Source organism: Salmo salar, chromosome ssa02 (assembly GCF_905237065.1).
Source record: "Salmo salar chromosome ssa02, Ssal_v3.1, whole genome shotgun sequence".
In the NCBI taxonomy this organism is placed as follows: Eukaryota; Metazoa; Chordata; class Actinopteri; order Salmoniformes; family Salmonidae; genus Salmo; species Salmo salar.
Window position 1 is genome coordinate 26,081,821 of NC_059443.1, and position 16,381 is coordinate 26,098,201.

At 41.3% G+C, this 16,381-nt stretch overlaps 1 protein-coding gene across 2 annotated transcripts; it reads right to left on the bottom strand.

Moving 5' to 3' along the window:
• Positions 1 to 3,091: 3,091 nt before the first annotated feature.
• fxyd9a (FXYD domain containing ion transport regulator 9a) lies at positions 3,092 to 16,270 on the bottom strand. Of its 2 annotated transcripts, none has more exons than XM_014155805.2 (8): positions 9,417 to 9,436; positions 8,662 to 8,713; positions 8,199 to 8,234; positions 7,946 to 7,972; positions 7,657 to 7,731; positions 7,494 to 7,530; positions 7,282 to 7,325; positions 3,092 to 4,012 (listed from the first exon to the last, which is right to left on the bottom strand). In XM_014155805.2, the coding sequence occupies exons 2-8, from the start codon at positions 8,693 to 8,695 to the stop codon at positions 3,993 to 3,995; spliced, it is 273 nt and encodes a 90-aa protein (XP_014011280.1). In that variant the 5' UTR covers positions 8,696 to 8,713; positions 9,417 to 9,436; the 3' UTR covers positions 3,092 to 3,992. The 2 variants fall into 2 exon arrangements, with proteins under 2 accessions (XP_014011280.1, NP_001117197.1); NM_001123725.1 differs by lacking the exon at positions 9,417 to 9,436 and adding an exon at positions 16,177 to 16,270 and having other exon boundaries at positions 3,515 to 4,012.
• Positions 16,271 to 16,381: the final 111 nt, after the last annotated feature.

The window sequence follows — 16,381 nt, forward strand, 5'->3', positions numbered from 1 at the left end:
TTAAGGTGTCCATCTAACTTTATTCAAGTGTGACCCTGCTTCACGTTTAAAAGTTTGAATGACGTTTCTATTGTAAACCGTTTGAGAAGTAGCGCTCTAACGTATTATAAAAATAAGTCAGAAATACACTACATGACCAAAAGTATGTGGACGCCTAATCGTCGAACATCTCATTCCAAAATCATGGGCATTAATATGGAATTGGTCCCCCCTTTGCTGCTTTAACAGCCTTTGCTTCTGTAACAGGCTTTCCACTAGATGTTGGAACATTGCTGGTGTGACTTGCTTCCATTTAGCCATAAGATAATTAATAAGGTCGGGCACTGATGTTGGGCGATTAGGCCAGGCTCACAGTCGGCGTTCCAATTCATTCCAATGGTGTTCGATGGGGTTGAGGTAAGGGCTCTGTGCAGGCCAGTCAAGTTCTTCCACACCGATCTCGACAAACCATTTATTTTTGCACAGGGCCATTGTCATGCTGAAACAGGAAAGGGCCTTCCCCAAACTGTTTCCATAAAGTTGGAAGCACAGAATCGTCTAGAATGTCATTGCATGCTGTAGCGTTAAGATTTCCCTTCACTGGAACTAAGAGACCTAGCCCGAACCATGAAAAACAGCCCCAAACCATGATTCCTCCTCGACGAAACTTTACAATTGGCACTATGCATTGGGGCAGGTAGCATTCTCCTGGCATCCACCAAGCCCAGATTTGTCCGTCGGACTGCCAGATGGTGAAGCGTGATTCATCACTCCAGAGAACCAGTTTCCACTGCTCCAGAGTCCAATGGTGGCGAGCTTTACACCACTCCAGCCGACGCTTGGCATTGTACATGGTGATGTTAGGCTTGTGTGAGCAGGCTCGGCCATGGAAACACATTTCATGAAGTTCCCGACGAACAGTTCTTGCACAGACATTGCTTCCAAAGGCAGTTTGGAACTCGGTACTGAGTGTTGCAACCAAGGACATTTTCAGCACTCGCCAGACCCGTTCTGTGAGCTCGTGTGGCCTACCACTTCGCAGCTGAGCCATTGTTTCTCCTAGACATTTCCACTTCACAATAACAGAACTTACAGTTCTAGCAGGGCCGAAATTTGACGAACTGACTTGTTTGAAAGGTGGCATCCTATGACGGTGCCACGTTGAATGTCACTGAGCTCTTCAGCAAGGCCATTCTGCTGCCAATGTTTGTCTATGGAGATTGCATGGCTGTGTGCTCGATTTTATACACCTGTCAGCAACGGATGTGGCTAAAATAGCCGAATCCACTAATTTAAAGGGGTGTCCACATACTTTTGTACATATAGTGTATGTGACTGTATTGACTCACTCTTGTCACATTGTTGGAAGAAATGGAATTGAGCATTGGAAACACAAATAATACACGCAGGGCCTGTCTCCCAGACCCACATTAAGTCTACTAAACAGCATGGTCAACTGAGTTTCCAAAGTGCGTATTCAGTCCAGGAGTATGCTCAATATGGGTCTGGGTAAACTACTCTTGCTCAAAACTTTGTAGGTCTTCAGCTTGTTCCTTCTTGTCTAACTCACAAACCCTCTGTGACCTTCTGGTTGTATCATACAATGATACACTCTCAACAACTTTGTTTCCACAGCCCGTATCAGCTGACTCTCATATCTCAGTTACCATGGCAACACATGACCTGCCATGACCACTTTTGAATACACTGTAACCCATGATAAGGTGATTTTGTTATCATGGCCATACTCTATTCAAGGTAGAATGCCTGTGGGTAGAGTTTTGTTTGTTGCATGATGAAAGTGGATTTGGACTGTAGCTCGGAAACTGGCAAGGACATTCTTAATTATGCTAGAGGATATTTTATACCTTGATACACCTTCACTTTTAAAATAATGATATAAGCTGGTGTTCATACCATAGACCGTATGGCTCATATCATAAAGGACTGTTTCCATGTGCAGTCCAGATGATCTTATAGTTTTTCTCAATCGCATACAAGCAATTTTGGGATCTGTGTTGAAATGTAGCTACACTGAGTGTACAAAACATTAAGAATACTTTCCTAATATTGAGTTGCACCCCCCACTCCCTTTTGCCCTCAGAACAGCCTCAATTCATCGTGGTATAGACTCTAAAAGGTGTCGAAAGCATTCCTCAAGAATGCTGGCCCATGTTGACTCCAATGCTTCCCACAGTTGTGTCAAGTTGTCTGGGTGTCCTTTGGGTGGTGGATCATTCTTGATACACACAGAAAAACTGTTGAATATGAAAAAACCCATCAGGGTTGCAGTTCTTGACACAAACCGGTGCGCCTGGCACCTACTACCATACCCCGTTCAAAGGCACTTGCATATTATGTCTTGCTCATTCACCCTCTGAATGTCACACATACACAATCCATGTCTCAATTGTCTCAAGGCCTTAAATGTATTATTTAACCTGTCTTCTCCCCTGATTGAAGTGGATTTAACAAGTGACATCAATAAGGGATTATAGCTTTCACTTGGTCAGTCTATTTCATGGAAATGTTTTATTTAATTTGAACCTTAATTTAACTAGCCAAGTCAGTTAAGAACAAATTCTTATTTACAATGACAGCCTAGGAACAGTGGGTTAACTGCCTTGTTCAGGGGCAGAATGACAGATGTTTACTTTGCCAGCTCGAGGATTTGAATTTGCAACCTTTCGGTAACTGGTCCAATGATCTAACCACTAGGCTACCGGCCAGCTGGAAAAAGAGGGTATTCCTAATGTTTTATACAGTCAGTGTAGTTTTGATGAATATATTCATGTTTTAAGAAGGCAACAACATTTTTTAAATGCATTTACTGTTATTCAAAGGCCACAGAGTTTAGTGTCTTGTGAAAAATACTGTTCCAAAAAATGCTTTTATGGGTATGAGAAACACTGTACCAGTCTTTTTGCAGTGTCTCATGCAATCCAGTAGATGGCGATGTATAAGTAGCTTTGAACCACTCAGGACATGGGCCTTATGTCAAAAAGAGAAAAGTATTTGCAGTATTTACATTTGAGGAGCCTATCAGAGACTTATTTTATTGTTGAGATCCAGCATCTATTAGTATAATGTAATGTAACATTGGACACAGTCATAAACGGTAACTCTTTTAATTTGAATTACAAACATAGACACCATCTATTCATTTGGCAAGAAACATCTCAGTTTAGACGTGACTCATTAAAAGCCAATTGGAGAGAAAATCCTCTTCAGGGACTGTAATTGTTTGAGTGGTATCTAGCAAACTCAAATAACATGTATTTTGTTTTGGTTGCAAACACTCTCAACCAAGACTAAATCATCCGCTTATTGAAATAATTTTAACATTCTGTACTATTAAAAAAACATTTCATTTATCATACAACAGATTCTACTGCATAGACCAGTGCACTTTTCTACACTTAACTAAAAAGTTAATATAGGAATAATCAAGATAAAGGTGTGTGAATAGTTATTGACATTATAATAGTTTATGGCTACCGGTACCTATTTTACAGTAATGTATATATATGCATGTAAGATTATAAGGGGTCAGCATGGCAATTCAAAACGCACACAAACAGTCAAATCTACCGCATAATTTCCACATACAGTTGGAGCCACTAAAGGTGAAAAACATTGCAATGAAATAATGAGTGAGTCGACACACAGCATCTTTTGGTTATTTGTTTAAATACAAAGAACATGGGGGAAAAGTCGTGTCCTGCTTTGTCTGTCTGTGTGTGCTTGCTGGTGGCGAGTTACAGTGTGAGCATCGGGCAGAGCAGAAACAGGAGTAATGGGCGGAAGGTAGAACAGCAACACATGTAAAAGCAGCACACCTCTGATCTCCAATGGCACAGTACCACCTCCCTCTTGGGAAGACAGCACCACTCTCTAAAAAAACAACCTCCATTTGACAGAAAACAGGCCAACTCCACCAATACATTTTTATCTCTTGATTGATGCAGAACCAGGAAGTGGATTTGACCTGCTGCCAGGTGGGCATTTGGTTCCTAGCACTCACTGGCCCGAGCTGTGGACAGAAAGAAAGATGACTTAATATCTGGAATCATTAAAAGCCATTCATTACCAAGCCATGCGAGATAACACAGACATACGGCTCTTCGTTGGGCAGCCATAATGATCATGTCCTCCATGTCCCCAGATCACAGGCAAAACAGTGACAGCCATGGCTATAGTTCTGGACTGGACAAGAGTTTTTGGACAGATTGAGAGCTTTTTGATGATAAGCACAATTAATATTAGCAGCACAGATGTGCAGTGCAGTTCTGTTCAGCAGTGGGAAGGATGTGCCACACCCAGCCTACATCAGCTGGTGAGCTACGGGGGGAGCAAGCGATGAGTGTGGGCAGATAGGCAGTCAAGCTCCGCTCCGGCTCCACCTATACAAGTTTTTCAATGAATTGTAATATTTGTAGCTACTTTTTAAGAAAATACCTGCAGTCAACTTGTGCAATACATTAGGAGATAAAGCAGATTGCATTCTTCATTTCACGTGTCATATTATTTTACATTATGAAGCTTAGCATAGTCCACCAGAACGGTTGAGCCAGTAACATGTTTGTTTGTAAATAGCACAACGGGAGAAAGTGGGAGCAGGTGAGTCCAGCTGTGTATTTGGTTTAACTTGCTAGTTAGCTAAGTAACTGGCTGAATTAACAAGGAGACGGGGCATCATATAGTGCTAGCTTTCTACTGTGTTTGAGAAGTCAAAGTGCTTTGGATGAGCTGTCACAGCTATTTTGATTTCCTAGCATGTGTTCTCCTCTCTGGTCTCAGCAGCCTCAGTCTGCTCCTCTGCCCTTTTCTCCGAGCAGAGCAGGCAGACAGGCCGTGGCCCTAACAACTCCACACAAACACAGTGTGTACACATGCTGCTCTAGAGCAAGCGGCAAAACTGAATTAATTTGCACAATTTCTCTTGTTGACATTTGCTTGTAAATGTCCAAACTCACCAAAAAGGACATTCGGTAGCTACTACCTATATATGTATAACTTTATGAACTGGATTGCATGTCTTTGCAATATTTTATTTTTGCTTGCACTCATTAGCATATTTAGCATATCAGCCTCCATGGAAATTACTTTTACTTGTGTATTTTTTGTTGTTGTTGCATTTTAATAGACCCTTGTTTACTAATCTGGATACCGCTCGACCCTACAGGCGACTTTCTTACTTCTCCGTAGCTAGCCAGTCACCACCACTTCTAGTTAGCTACCCTTTGCCTGGTAAGAAACACAAGCTGCTTTACAAAATTAAAAACAATAGCAGAATTGAATTTAATAGTAAAACAACAGTCTAGCTATGTTTTTCTATCCCTTGAGTATAGAAAAGTAGGCTGTCTTTGAATTTGTAGTCTCGCTCAACCCTCCCACTTTCCCCACTGCATTTCATAGCCAGGTTCTGTAACCAACGAAGCCAAATCTCCCTCTTTTCCTCAGAGAAACGGCTTGATTCTAGCCCTTATCATTCAAAAGATATGACCCATAATCCCAGCGCTACGTGTTTTTCTTGCTGTCATGCATTGATGGACAATCTGGGGCGCATTCAGCAGGATGCAACATTTTGTAAGGTTCAGATAGAAATATGCTATGTAGAACAAACATGCTTCTGACATGTTGAATAAGGAATAACGTTGGCTGTATTGATGGAAGTTCTATCTGCAAAGTCCAAGAACATTTTGCAACTGAACGTGGCACTGGTAACATTACAATTAGCCTATATGCAGACATTTGGTGGCACAGAAAAAAAGGTAAAGGGATAGAAAACAATTTATTGATTAAATTCCTCTTGCCACTACACTATATTTGACTGGGTAAATTACTTAATTTTGAGTTAATGTGGACCCAGTGACTCACTTGAGCACTTGGACTAGGACTCGAGCACTGGGACTAGGCCTTCAGCCATAGGGACTTGTGACTCAAACATTGGTGACTTAGACTTGGACTCGGAAGTGAGCACAGGGGACTCGATTCGGACTCAAGGTTTAGTGTCTCGACTACATCACCAGACAAAACATTCATTAGATCCCGTTCAAAGTCATTAGCCCCAGTTCTACTTTTGGACACCAATGTAGCTGCGGCATCTGTGGAACACTGATAACAATGGCAATGACGTGACTGAGTGATGAAGGTGCAACCAATACTATTTGTCAATACCATGCAGCACCATCTGGTGAATGTGCTACTCTCTCTCTCTCTCTCTCTCTTGCTGAGCTTGTATGTCTCTGTTTGTTTTGTATGTAATGTGTAATATCTATGTAGACTGAATTAGGAATTTACATGGACAAATAATTATTATATATTCTTACATGCAGTACCAGTCAAAAGTTTGGACACACCTACTCATTCAAGGGTTTTCCTTTATTTTTACTATTTTCTACATTGTAGAATAATAATGAAGACATCAAAACGATGAAATAACACATGGAATCATGTAGTAACCAAAAAAGTGTTAAACAAATCAAAATATATTTTATATTTGAGATTATTCAAAGTAGCCACACTTTGCCTTGGTGACAGCTTTGCACACTCTTGGCATTCTCTCATCCAGCTTCCAAAATTTGAATGGTACTGTATGTTTGTCATTTTTCTGCTGTTGGGAAGAGAATAGGATGCTATGCAGAAAGATATGTTGGTAAGACATGTTTGTGCACATGGAAGTCAGTGATTTATGTTTAACATAGGTTAATGAGGCAATATAAATGTGATGTGATGAAAAGGCATTAGACTAAAATTGGCCACTGTTTTCGTCATTTTGACAATAACTAGACTAAATCCTTATTCAAATGACAAAAATGCAACTTAATTATATTTGAGCTAAAATGACTAAGACTAGACTAAATCTAAAAAAGAGCGCCAAAATTAACACTGAGACAGAGGTGGCATGGAGGGAGTTAGTGAGTCATGGTGGAAAGAATCAGTCAGCCAGTGTTTGGGTCTCTGTGCCACCTGTGTGATAGCAGGACTGACATACAGCACAGCCAATGCCTGCTGACAGTGTTATCTATGCCAAGGCCTGGCAGTAGGCAACTAACACTGAAACAGATGGAGAGCGTAATAACAAGATAACGCCCAAACCCACCCGTTGCTCCAACATGGCAACAGATTTCTAATCCTTTTTTCTGAAGAGTATATTTTGTAATGATCACTCAAACATGCCATTCAGTTATATATGTTCATTATATTCCTAGCAAAGACTATGCATCCAGATGGCTAGGAATCATCCAGTGTACAGTGTGGGCCAATCAGAGAGGAGATTGAGAGGTCAGGGGAACAGACCTTGGTCGTTGAGTGGCTGGGCAGCGTTGCTTCCTGACCTCCTCCTGCAGAGAGAAAACCAGTGTGTCAACTCACACTACATTCCATTATACATTACGACACCTAGCTACGTAACACACACACATACACCTACCTGAACGTACAGTTTCACACAAAGTGTGTGCCCTGATCTGGACTGAACTGAGAATGCACTGATCTGATAGATCATTTACCTTTTGTCCTGGTTGAACTTGCATCTGCAGTGTCCGCCTGTTAAAAGAAGAAATGGTCACAAGTCAATCTGTGTCCTATGTTAATGTGAGCATGTGTAAATACATGCTATGACTGTGTCATCATGTGTGAGTATGTGTATGTGTTTATGTGATGGAGTCTTACTGAAGAGGATGGTGATGCCGATCAGACACAGAACTGCTGCCAGGATCAACCCCCCAACACGTAGCCTGTGATAATCTGAACAGAGAGAGAGAGAGAGAGGGAGCAGGAGAGAGAGAGCAGGAGAGCGAGCAGGAGAGAGTGCAGGTGAGAGAGTGCAGGAGAGAGAGAGAGAGCAGGAGAGAGAAGAATGGGAGAGATAGAGTGAAAGGAAAAAAGCATTAATCATACACAGTAAGCCAGGAATGTTGAGTTGTTGAGTGTGTTCTAAAAGATGTATCTCTCTGCTCACCAAAGGTAAATGGATCCTCCTCCTCCACTGTAGAGACAAAAATATGACAAGGTCAGTTTATACAGCATCTAGACACCTTCGAAAATAATACGAAGAACTGGAACGCACCCAACCTCAAATGGGCAAATAGCGAATGGCCTACTTTAATTTGTGAATCAATGATTTATCTGGAGACCATATTATTGCATGTCAAAAGATTTAGAGTAATAAAACTATGGAACGCTATTATGATAAACAATTGTCAGTTACATACTTTCTTTCTGCTCCTCTGCGAACACAAGGGACGTAACTGCAAACAGAAGAGACACAATGGTAAGCACACAGCATAATGCGTTGACAACATGGCATCCCAACAATGTCCCAAACAAGTCAGCTTTCCGTCCCTGTGACAAGTGCACTTGTAACTTTAGTGGTCACTCAACTGCTTTCACCTTGAATAGCACTGGAGAAGGTCAATGAATCTATCCTTCCTCTATTTAGTTCTAGATTGGTATACTTTTCATATCCATAACCATATATATTTCATAACATTACAAAAACATATTCTCTCTCTCACTCAAAACATACAGTAGTATCTACTGTGCTGAATACTGAGCCAGAGTTGTGAGTGAAGACTGGGCAAAACAAGATGAACAGAGATGGTAGCTTTGGGGAAACCTAAGCAGGAAGTGGTATTAATAGCTGTGTATGATTGGTCTTTAAGACCTGCCACTCACATGTCAATAAAAGCAAAGCAGAGATATTAGGCATCTTCAAACTCTCTTTCACCTGGGGAAGACAGAACATAAACAATTCAGTGAAACAAAGTAATGACATAATAATATGATCATTTTATAATATTAGACTGACTTTATATGATAAAGTAGCTGAGTGCTATGACTGCAGTGCACCCTAGCAAATTGGCACTCATCCACCCTGCCCTTTTCACACCCACATAAGCAAGAGCTCTGCTGCTCAAAAAAGATGTACCCGCTTGATTGTCTGATCAAGGCTCCACTTGTTAGAATTAAATTACCCTTGTCCCACTACCTATTTGATTTGATTAGACCTTTTCAAACCTGGGAAGCTAATGGCAGCTCATATAGTGCACAAAACTGGCTCACACCAGTTCCAATGTCAACAGAGACCTGACACAACGTTTAGCTTTCCCTGGAGTCCCATATCTGATTTAGATTTGAACAAAATGGCTTCTGAGCAGATCTTGAATGTTGTCCAGAGTGCTTTGCTTCGTCTCATGCCAAACCTTCAAACCCAATTATGTTTCAGCTTTTCCTTGTTCAATATATATTTTGGGTTATAATGTCTTTATAATCATATAACTGTCAAATGCCATAAAGGAGTAGAAAATCCACAAGGGAAAAAATGCTGGATCATTGAGCATGGCTCCAGCGACAAAACGTAAAGTAACTAGACCCCAGTGATTTTCCATCACACCTTATGAATAAAAGACAAAGAGAGGAAATCGACTCACCCATCAGCAACCACACACTAACAATGAGAGAAAGAGAGACAATGGGAACCACATAACAAACATGCTGGGACTGGAGCAGAGTTCCAGGGGTTTGGCCTTCTTCGATCATACTCTGCCTAACATGATGTTTCTGAAAGGGCTGGCTACTGATTTGGACAGGAATGGAGTCTCGAGGAGATTTGGTAGCTAAATCCCTTATGTCACAACTATCTCATGCTCCCCTTTTGTTTCTGCTCATGATAAGGCTACATTTATTTTCCGTCATGTGGTGTACGCCACCAGACACATACTGGACAAGCACCAGATACAATCTTCAAGGATTTAGACTCCCTTCATTCTTCTCACCATATCCTATCCAGGTTCCAAGGTTTAAGAGGGTACACTGCACTACTAGACCATGTGTGTTGTGGTTTTTCACTATGAGCTAAAAGGGGTTTAAGAGTATAATAGGCCTACACTTTGCCATTGCATAGCGAGTAGTCAATGTTACCGTAAATTCCGGACTATAAGCCGCAACTTTTTCCCCAGGCTTTGAACCTCGCGGCTTAAACAATGACGCGGCTAATATATGGATTTTTCCCGCTTTCAATTTTTTTCTCTCAAGAAAAACCACATTCTGTGATGTGCTCAGTTTTTTGGCGGCATGAAGCTTTCATTAGACCAATGAAATTGCCGAACGGGTTAAGGTCAAACAACTTTTTGTTTACTGTTTAGATTAAATCGAGCGCTCTCAAACTTCCCATCATTCTGATTACGGTAGTCATTTTGTCACCCTCATCATGGCAAAGACACGGAGAAATGCATATGATGCAGCTTTCAAGTTGAAGGCGATTGATCTGGCTGTTGGAAAAGGAAATAGAGCTGCTGCACGGGAGCTTGGTCTTAATGAGTCGATGATAAGACGTTGGAAACAGCAGCGTGAGGAATTGACTCAGTGCAAAAAGACAACTAAAGCTTACTGCTAATTATTTATTTTTTGTTACAAGCCGTGTTTCGTTAAAACCTATTTATTTTTGTTACAAGCCATGTTTCGTTAAAGCCTATTTATTTTTGTTACAAGCCGTGTTTCGTTAAAGCCTGTGTAAAGTTCATTTGTTTCAATGTACCGGTAGGCACCTGCGGCTTATAGGCATGTGCGGCTTATTTATGTTCAAAATAATATCTTTTTTTAAATTCAGTGGGTGCGGCTTATATTCAGGTGCACTTAATAGTCCGGAAATTATGGTACTATACATTACTATATTTTTGGTCACTTGGTATTTTCCTGCCTTAGTAGTATAATGAAAAAACTACTACGGTACTACTTTTTTCATTGTACTACCATGGTACATTTTTGTGTGGGCAGCTCCTATAACAACACTACAGCTCCGATAACAACATTACAGCTCCTATAACAACACTACAGCTCCGATAACAACACTACAGCTCCTATAACAACACTACATATTCTATAAAAACACTAGAGATCCTATAACAACATTACAGCTCCTATAACAACACTACAGCTCCTATAACAACACTACAGCTCCTATAACAACACTACAGCTCCTATAACAACACTACAGCTTCTATAACAACACTAGAGATCCTATAACAACACTACAGATCCTGTAACAGCACTACAGCTCCTATAACAACACTACAGCTCCGATAACAACACTACAGCTCCTATAACAACACTACATATCCTATAACAACACTACAGCTTCTATAACAACACTACAGATCCTATAACAACACTATAGCTCCTATAACACTACAGATCCTAAAACAACACTACAGCTCATATAACAACAATACAGCTCATATAACAACACTACAGCTCATAAAACAACACTACAGCTCCTATAACAACACTACAGCTTCTATAACAACACTATAGCTCCTATAACACTACAGCTCATAAAACAACACTACAGATCCTAAAACAACACTACAGCTCATATAACAACACTACAGCTCCAATAACAACACTACAGCTCATATAACAACACTACAGCTCCAATAACAACACTACAGCTCATATAACAACACTACAGATCCTATAACAACACTACAGCTCCTAAAACAACACTACAGCTCCTACAACAACACTACAGCTCCCATAACAACACTACAGCTTTTACAACAACACACAGCTAAAACAGAGAGCCTCCCTCCATCAGCAGTGTATGGCGACTCATACTATTTGGCATTTGGCAGCGACCAGGGGAAAAAATCCCTCCCTGGTTTCTTTCCGAGCGCACCCTCCCTCTACCCAGCAACGTTGGTGAGGGAGAGGGAATGCAACAAGCGGGAAGCCCTCCAAAAATCGTCCGTGGATGGTTTACAACCCAATTCGGGGAGAGAGAGAGGTAGAATCTCCCGGGGTTCTTTCTTTCTGCTTATTCAAGTTGGGAATCATATTACAGAGTAAATGTTAGCAAAGGGTGGAGGTGTGGCCGATCTTGTGAGATTCATGTAGCAATGTTTAGGGTTGTTGGTTGTCTGTTCAAGACAATGCTAGGCAGCGCTGCGGATCGTGCTTAGCCATCCCCTCAGTTCCCCACCAGGCAGATTTACCCTGGAGACCAGGCCTGGTCATAATGGGCTTAGTGTTCTAACATGGGTCACGATGGCCTCCCTGCCACTGAATGCCTGAAGCAAAGGAAGAATCAGCCGTTTGTGTGGTAACATTACGACTCGGTTCAGCCCTCTCTCTTCGCCTTGCACTGCCCTCCTCCGCGCCTACTCATTAATTTATTCATTCACTCAATTCTTTTTTCATAATTTCCACCTTTATGATCAGATCCTACATTTTATCCCACTTCACTCACTAACCTGCTCATTCACAATAGGGTCTTGTCTAAACTTACGATGAGTACACACCCACACCAGTCCCACCCGCATTCACTCACTACATCTGTGCTTACTCCCTTATTCACATCCACTCCCTTTCTCTTTTCCTAACTCCCTGTCATTCCATCTGGCCATCTCAGTCAGTCACGACTCACCCATTCCTCTACAGCGGGTCCAGATCCCTCTTTCTGCAGTATCATTAAGAATCCCAGGAGATATATTCCAGAATGCTGGCCAGTCTGTCACATTGGTACAGTGCAGAACCCTGAATTCACAGTTATTTCGGAGGAAGCCCAGAAGCCTAAAAGGTTGGATCTGAGGGCTTCAAAGAGCCGGTGGTCATTTTTCTTCAAAGGGATAAAAGGAGTTAATGATGTAGCTACTCATAGGCTCCTGGCCCTGCCTGAAAAGCCATTCATTTATGAGGTAAACACATTACCATGTTGTAGTTCTCACTGTAATGGTAGATCACTGGAAGCCTTAGAATGAGATTCTCCCTTCTGTAATGTGTGGTTTTATAACAAATGATTCAAAAGGTCATCCTAGGACTAGCTACATTTATTAGGAGTAAGAATAATCACATAAGTGGGAAATTACTTGTGTAAAGTTACTTATAAAGGTACTTGTGAAATTGATAAAATCTAGGATTTTTTGGTTTTCTTTGTGTTTGTGAAGTCTCTTCTATTACTGTTCTCCCTCTATTCACTCTGCCTACCAACATGAGGAGGACTGGAGAACAAGTTTCTGCGGCCCCCACTACAGAGAGGCAGAGAGACGTAATGCCAGTTGGGTAAAGGTTTGAGTAACAGCAGTGTCCACTGCCATATGACTAATCTAAGAGTTCCATGAGGCCTCGGAACAGGTCAATTTGTCTTTCCATATCACACAATACGGGCTCCCGAGTGGTGCAGCGGTCTAAGGTCACTCCATCTCAGTGCTAGAGGCGTCATTACAGACCCTGGTTCGATTCCAGGCTGTATCCCAACCGGCCGTGATTGGGAGTCCCATAGGGCGGCGCACAATTGGCCCAGCAACGTCCGGGTTAGGGTTTGGCCGGGGTAGGCTGTCATTGTAAATAAGAATTTGTTGTTAACTGACTTGCCTAGTACATTTTTTTTTAAATACCACTGAAAGATTGTCAGGCTGAGGAATAAAGCTTCAATGTCAGATGTGTGTGTTGATGAAACTCCCAACTATGACCAAGTCACTGCTCCACACTCACAGGGGTTCTGTGTAAACAGAATGTTTACAGTGAATATGTGTTTGTCCTGTGTGTGTGTGTGTGTGTGTGTGTGTGTGTGTGTGTGAGTGTGTATGTGTGTGTACAACTCCCACTATGACCCAGTCATCTCTCCATACTCATACAGGTTCACTCTTCACTCCCCCATAGAGAGGATCTGGGATCTGGCCATGGCCCATAAAGGATGCGGTGCCTGGACAAAGGAATCTAGCGGGCAGCTAATTTAGGAACAAACACATTTGCGTTTTTGAATGATTTAAACCAAATTGAACATGTTTCATAATTTATTTGAGACTAAATTGATTTTATTGATGTATTATATTAAGTTAAAATAAAAGTGTTCATTGTTCATTCAGTATTGTTGTAATTGTCATTATTACAAATATATACAGAAAAATCGGCCGATTAATCGGTATCGGGTTTTTGGACCGCCAATAATCGGTATCGGCGTTGAAAAAAATCATAATCGGCCGACCTCTAATTGAAGCCACTTCCTTGTTGCTAGTGTTTGATGAAGAAGTAGCTGCTGGAGCAAAGCAGGGCAATGTGTTCCTCTGGCTGCTCAATGGAGAAGGGGGACGTGGCATACTATTGCCATGACTCATCCCTCCTACCCACAGCCACAAGGTTAGCAATAGCAGCAACAGCAGCTTCACTGTTTAAAGAAGTCATACGGCCTTCTCTTCAAGGGAAAGACTTTGGTGTTGCTTTGCTGTGCTTCTGGGGCAGGGAGGCCTTGAAATAAGCTTTTCATATATCTGAAGTAAAGAGTGATGTTGTTGCTATGGTGAATGTGTGATGAACCCTAATTATCTGAATCTGAGTCAAATGAGCCTAAAACTGAGGAAATTTAGAACCATGGCTTGCCTATCATCTCTTGTGATTTGTAATGTCTCACAGAATAAATAAGTCACACTCTGTAATCACACTGAATCTCTTATTTTTAATGAGGCAGTCTCTCCGATGTCCTCACTTTTGAACGTTGCTCGTCCGTATTTGAGGTCTAGACAAACATTGTGAATGATTAGAGCCAGCAGTAGGCGACCCACTGAAGGCAGTAGAACACGTTTAGCTTTTGCGTGTGAGATAACATTTATATGTCAGTTTTAAGTCTGTCTGTCAGTATCAATCACCTTAGCAACAGCACTGTGCTGGAGTAACCACAGTGAATAAAGATCCGTCCAGGATAACAGCTTTATCAGGCTTCTTATCAGCTGGGCTGTTAGCACTGTACCAGAATCCCAAATCCCTGTTATCACAGATCCATAAGCATAGCCTACAGGAGACTTGGGACATGCCGTTTTTGTATCAGACTTGAAATAGAACAGCAATTTCCTAATAACATGTCTGTCTACTAATCAATCATTTATACCATTTCAAAATGTCTATTAGCCTACCCATGTCACACTAGTGAGCAGAACATAACTGAGCCATGCTGTACTGTGTTGGCCTGGTTACGCATCACCATAGTTGCAGGAGTCATGCTGAAAAGGACAATGTGAAAATAAAATATCCAAGCCTGCATGGTAACCTACGGTTTGGGTTGGCACAATAGTGTGTGAAGGGTACCACCGAGATGTTGAATAGAAATGCTAATTCAAATGTAATTCCCCACACACCACGGCATGTGCACTGATGCATTTTCCTTTACAGAAGGACAGCACACCAACTAGCCTACCAGTCCCAAACGTATTATCTTGCAACATTAATTGAATAAAATACTTAATATTCTGATCCAGTAAAAAAAAAATCCATAGGCTAATGGGAGAGGATATGTAGAGTTATTATCCCATCATTAGGCCTGACCACCCCTCCACCCATCAAAGCACAGCTGGACGATGAGCACAACAGACATGAACAATCTGGCTCTAGAAAAATGTATTGAATACAATAAAGGTTGGACCACATGTTCCGTTGTTTTCCATGAGCGTAATGCCAGATAAAATACTGAATATCAGCGGATTTAATTGGGTCCTCCCTCTTTTATAAGACTGCCTGGACACCAGTGCTAAACAGAATAGAAACGAGAAGAAAAGTTGCCGATAGCCGAAAAGTTGCTTTAGGCCTATAGGTTACGGACTTTTTGTTTGGATATTACAAACAACATCCAGAACACTGTTATAGAACAGCGCGAGTAACGAACTGAATTCATAAAAGCAGGTTTTTAAAAATACGTCTGCGTTACGAAGAAACACTATTTATAATACTTGCACATGGCTCTGGCTCATATGCGCTCGTTCTTTCTGTCTCGCATAGGCCTATACTCTAGGATACAAACTGAAACTACATTACATGCAGGTTCGATCTTTGTTCTATAAACACAATTAATAGCCTAATAAAGATTGTACACTTTGGAGTATTTTAGTTAGGCTACTCAACGTTTCCCCAAATCTGAGCAACTCTTGTCAGGAAATAAAATCATATGCCTATAAAGGAATTAAAGTTATTTAAGGTCTTACTAGAGATAGGCTACTACTACTGGAAAATATTGAGTGATAGTTTGTCTTGGTCAAAGATGCGCAAAGGAAACATTTTAGAAATGACTTAGACAAGATTAGCCTATTGTTGTCTTTAAGGATGATGTAATGAATATAATTAATCACGGTAAACATACTCATACTTTTGATGAAACTACAGCTGAGCATTCACAAGAACTCTAATTGTTATAAAATCAAAACTTACCTCCGACACGCGTTAAACCCAAATGGAGATGTGTGTAGGGGGCAAAAACTAGAAATGTCGGGCATGGAGCGACACACAATAGACGAACGTACTCTTGAGTCAGACAGACGCCAACACCCTTTTTCACTGACGCTCAACAGGTTTGCTCAGCTTGAAAATAGGCTGAGTTTAAATTGAAGTTGCAGGCGTTGGAGAGGAGGAGGAT

What these genes read in the sequence shown, in the direction of transcription:
- fxyd9a (XM_014155805.2), bottom strand. Translation starts at nt 8,695, where the DNA reads ATGCCTAATATCTCTGCTTTGCTTTTATTGACAT. An exon ending in CGCAGAGGAGCAGAAAGAAA is followed by an intron (nt 7,973 to 8,198) that starts GTATGTAACTGA and finishes TTGTCTCTACAG; the next exon opens with TGGAGGAGGAGGATCCATTT. An exon ending in CCAGCCACTCAACGACCAAG is followed by an intron (nt 4,013 to 7,281) that starts GTCTGTTCCCCT and finishes TTCTGTCCACAG; the next exon opens with CTCGGGCCAGTGAGTGCTAG.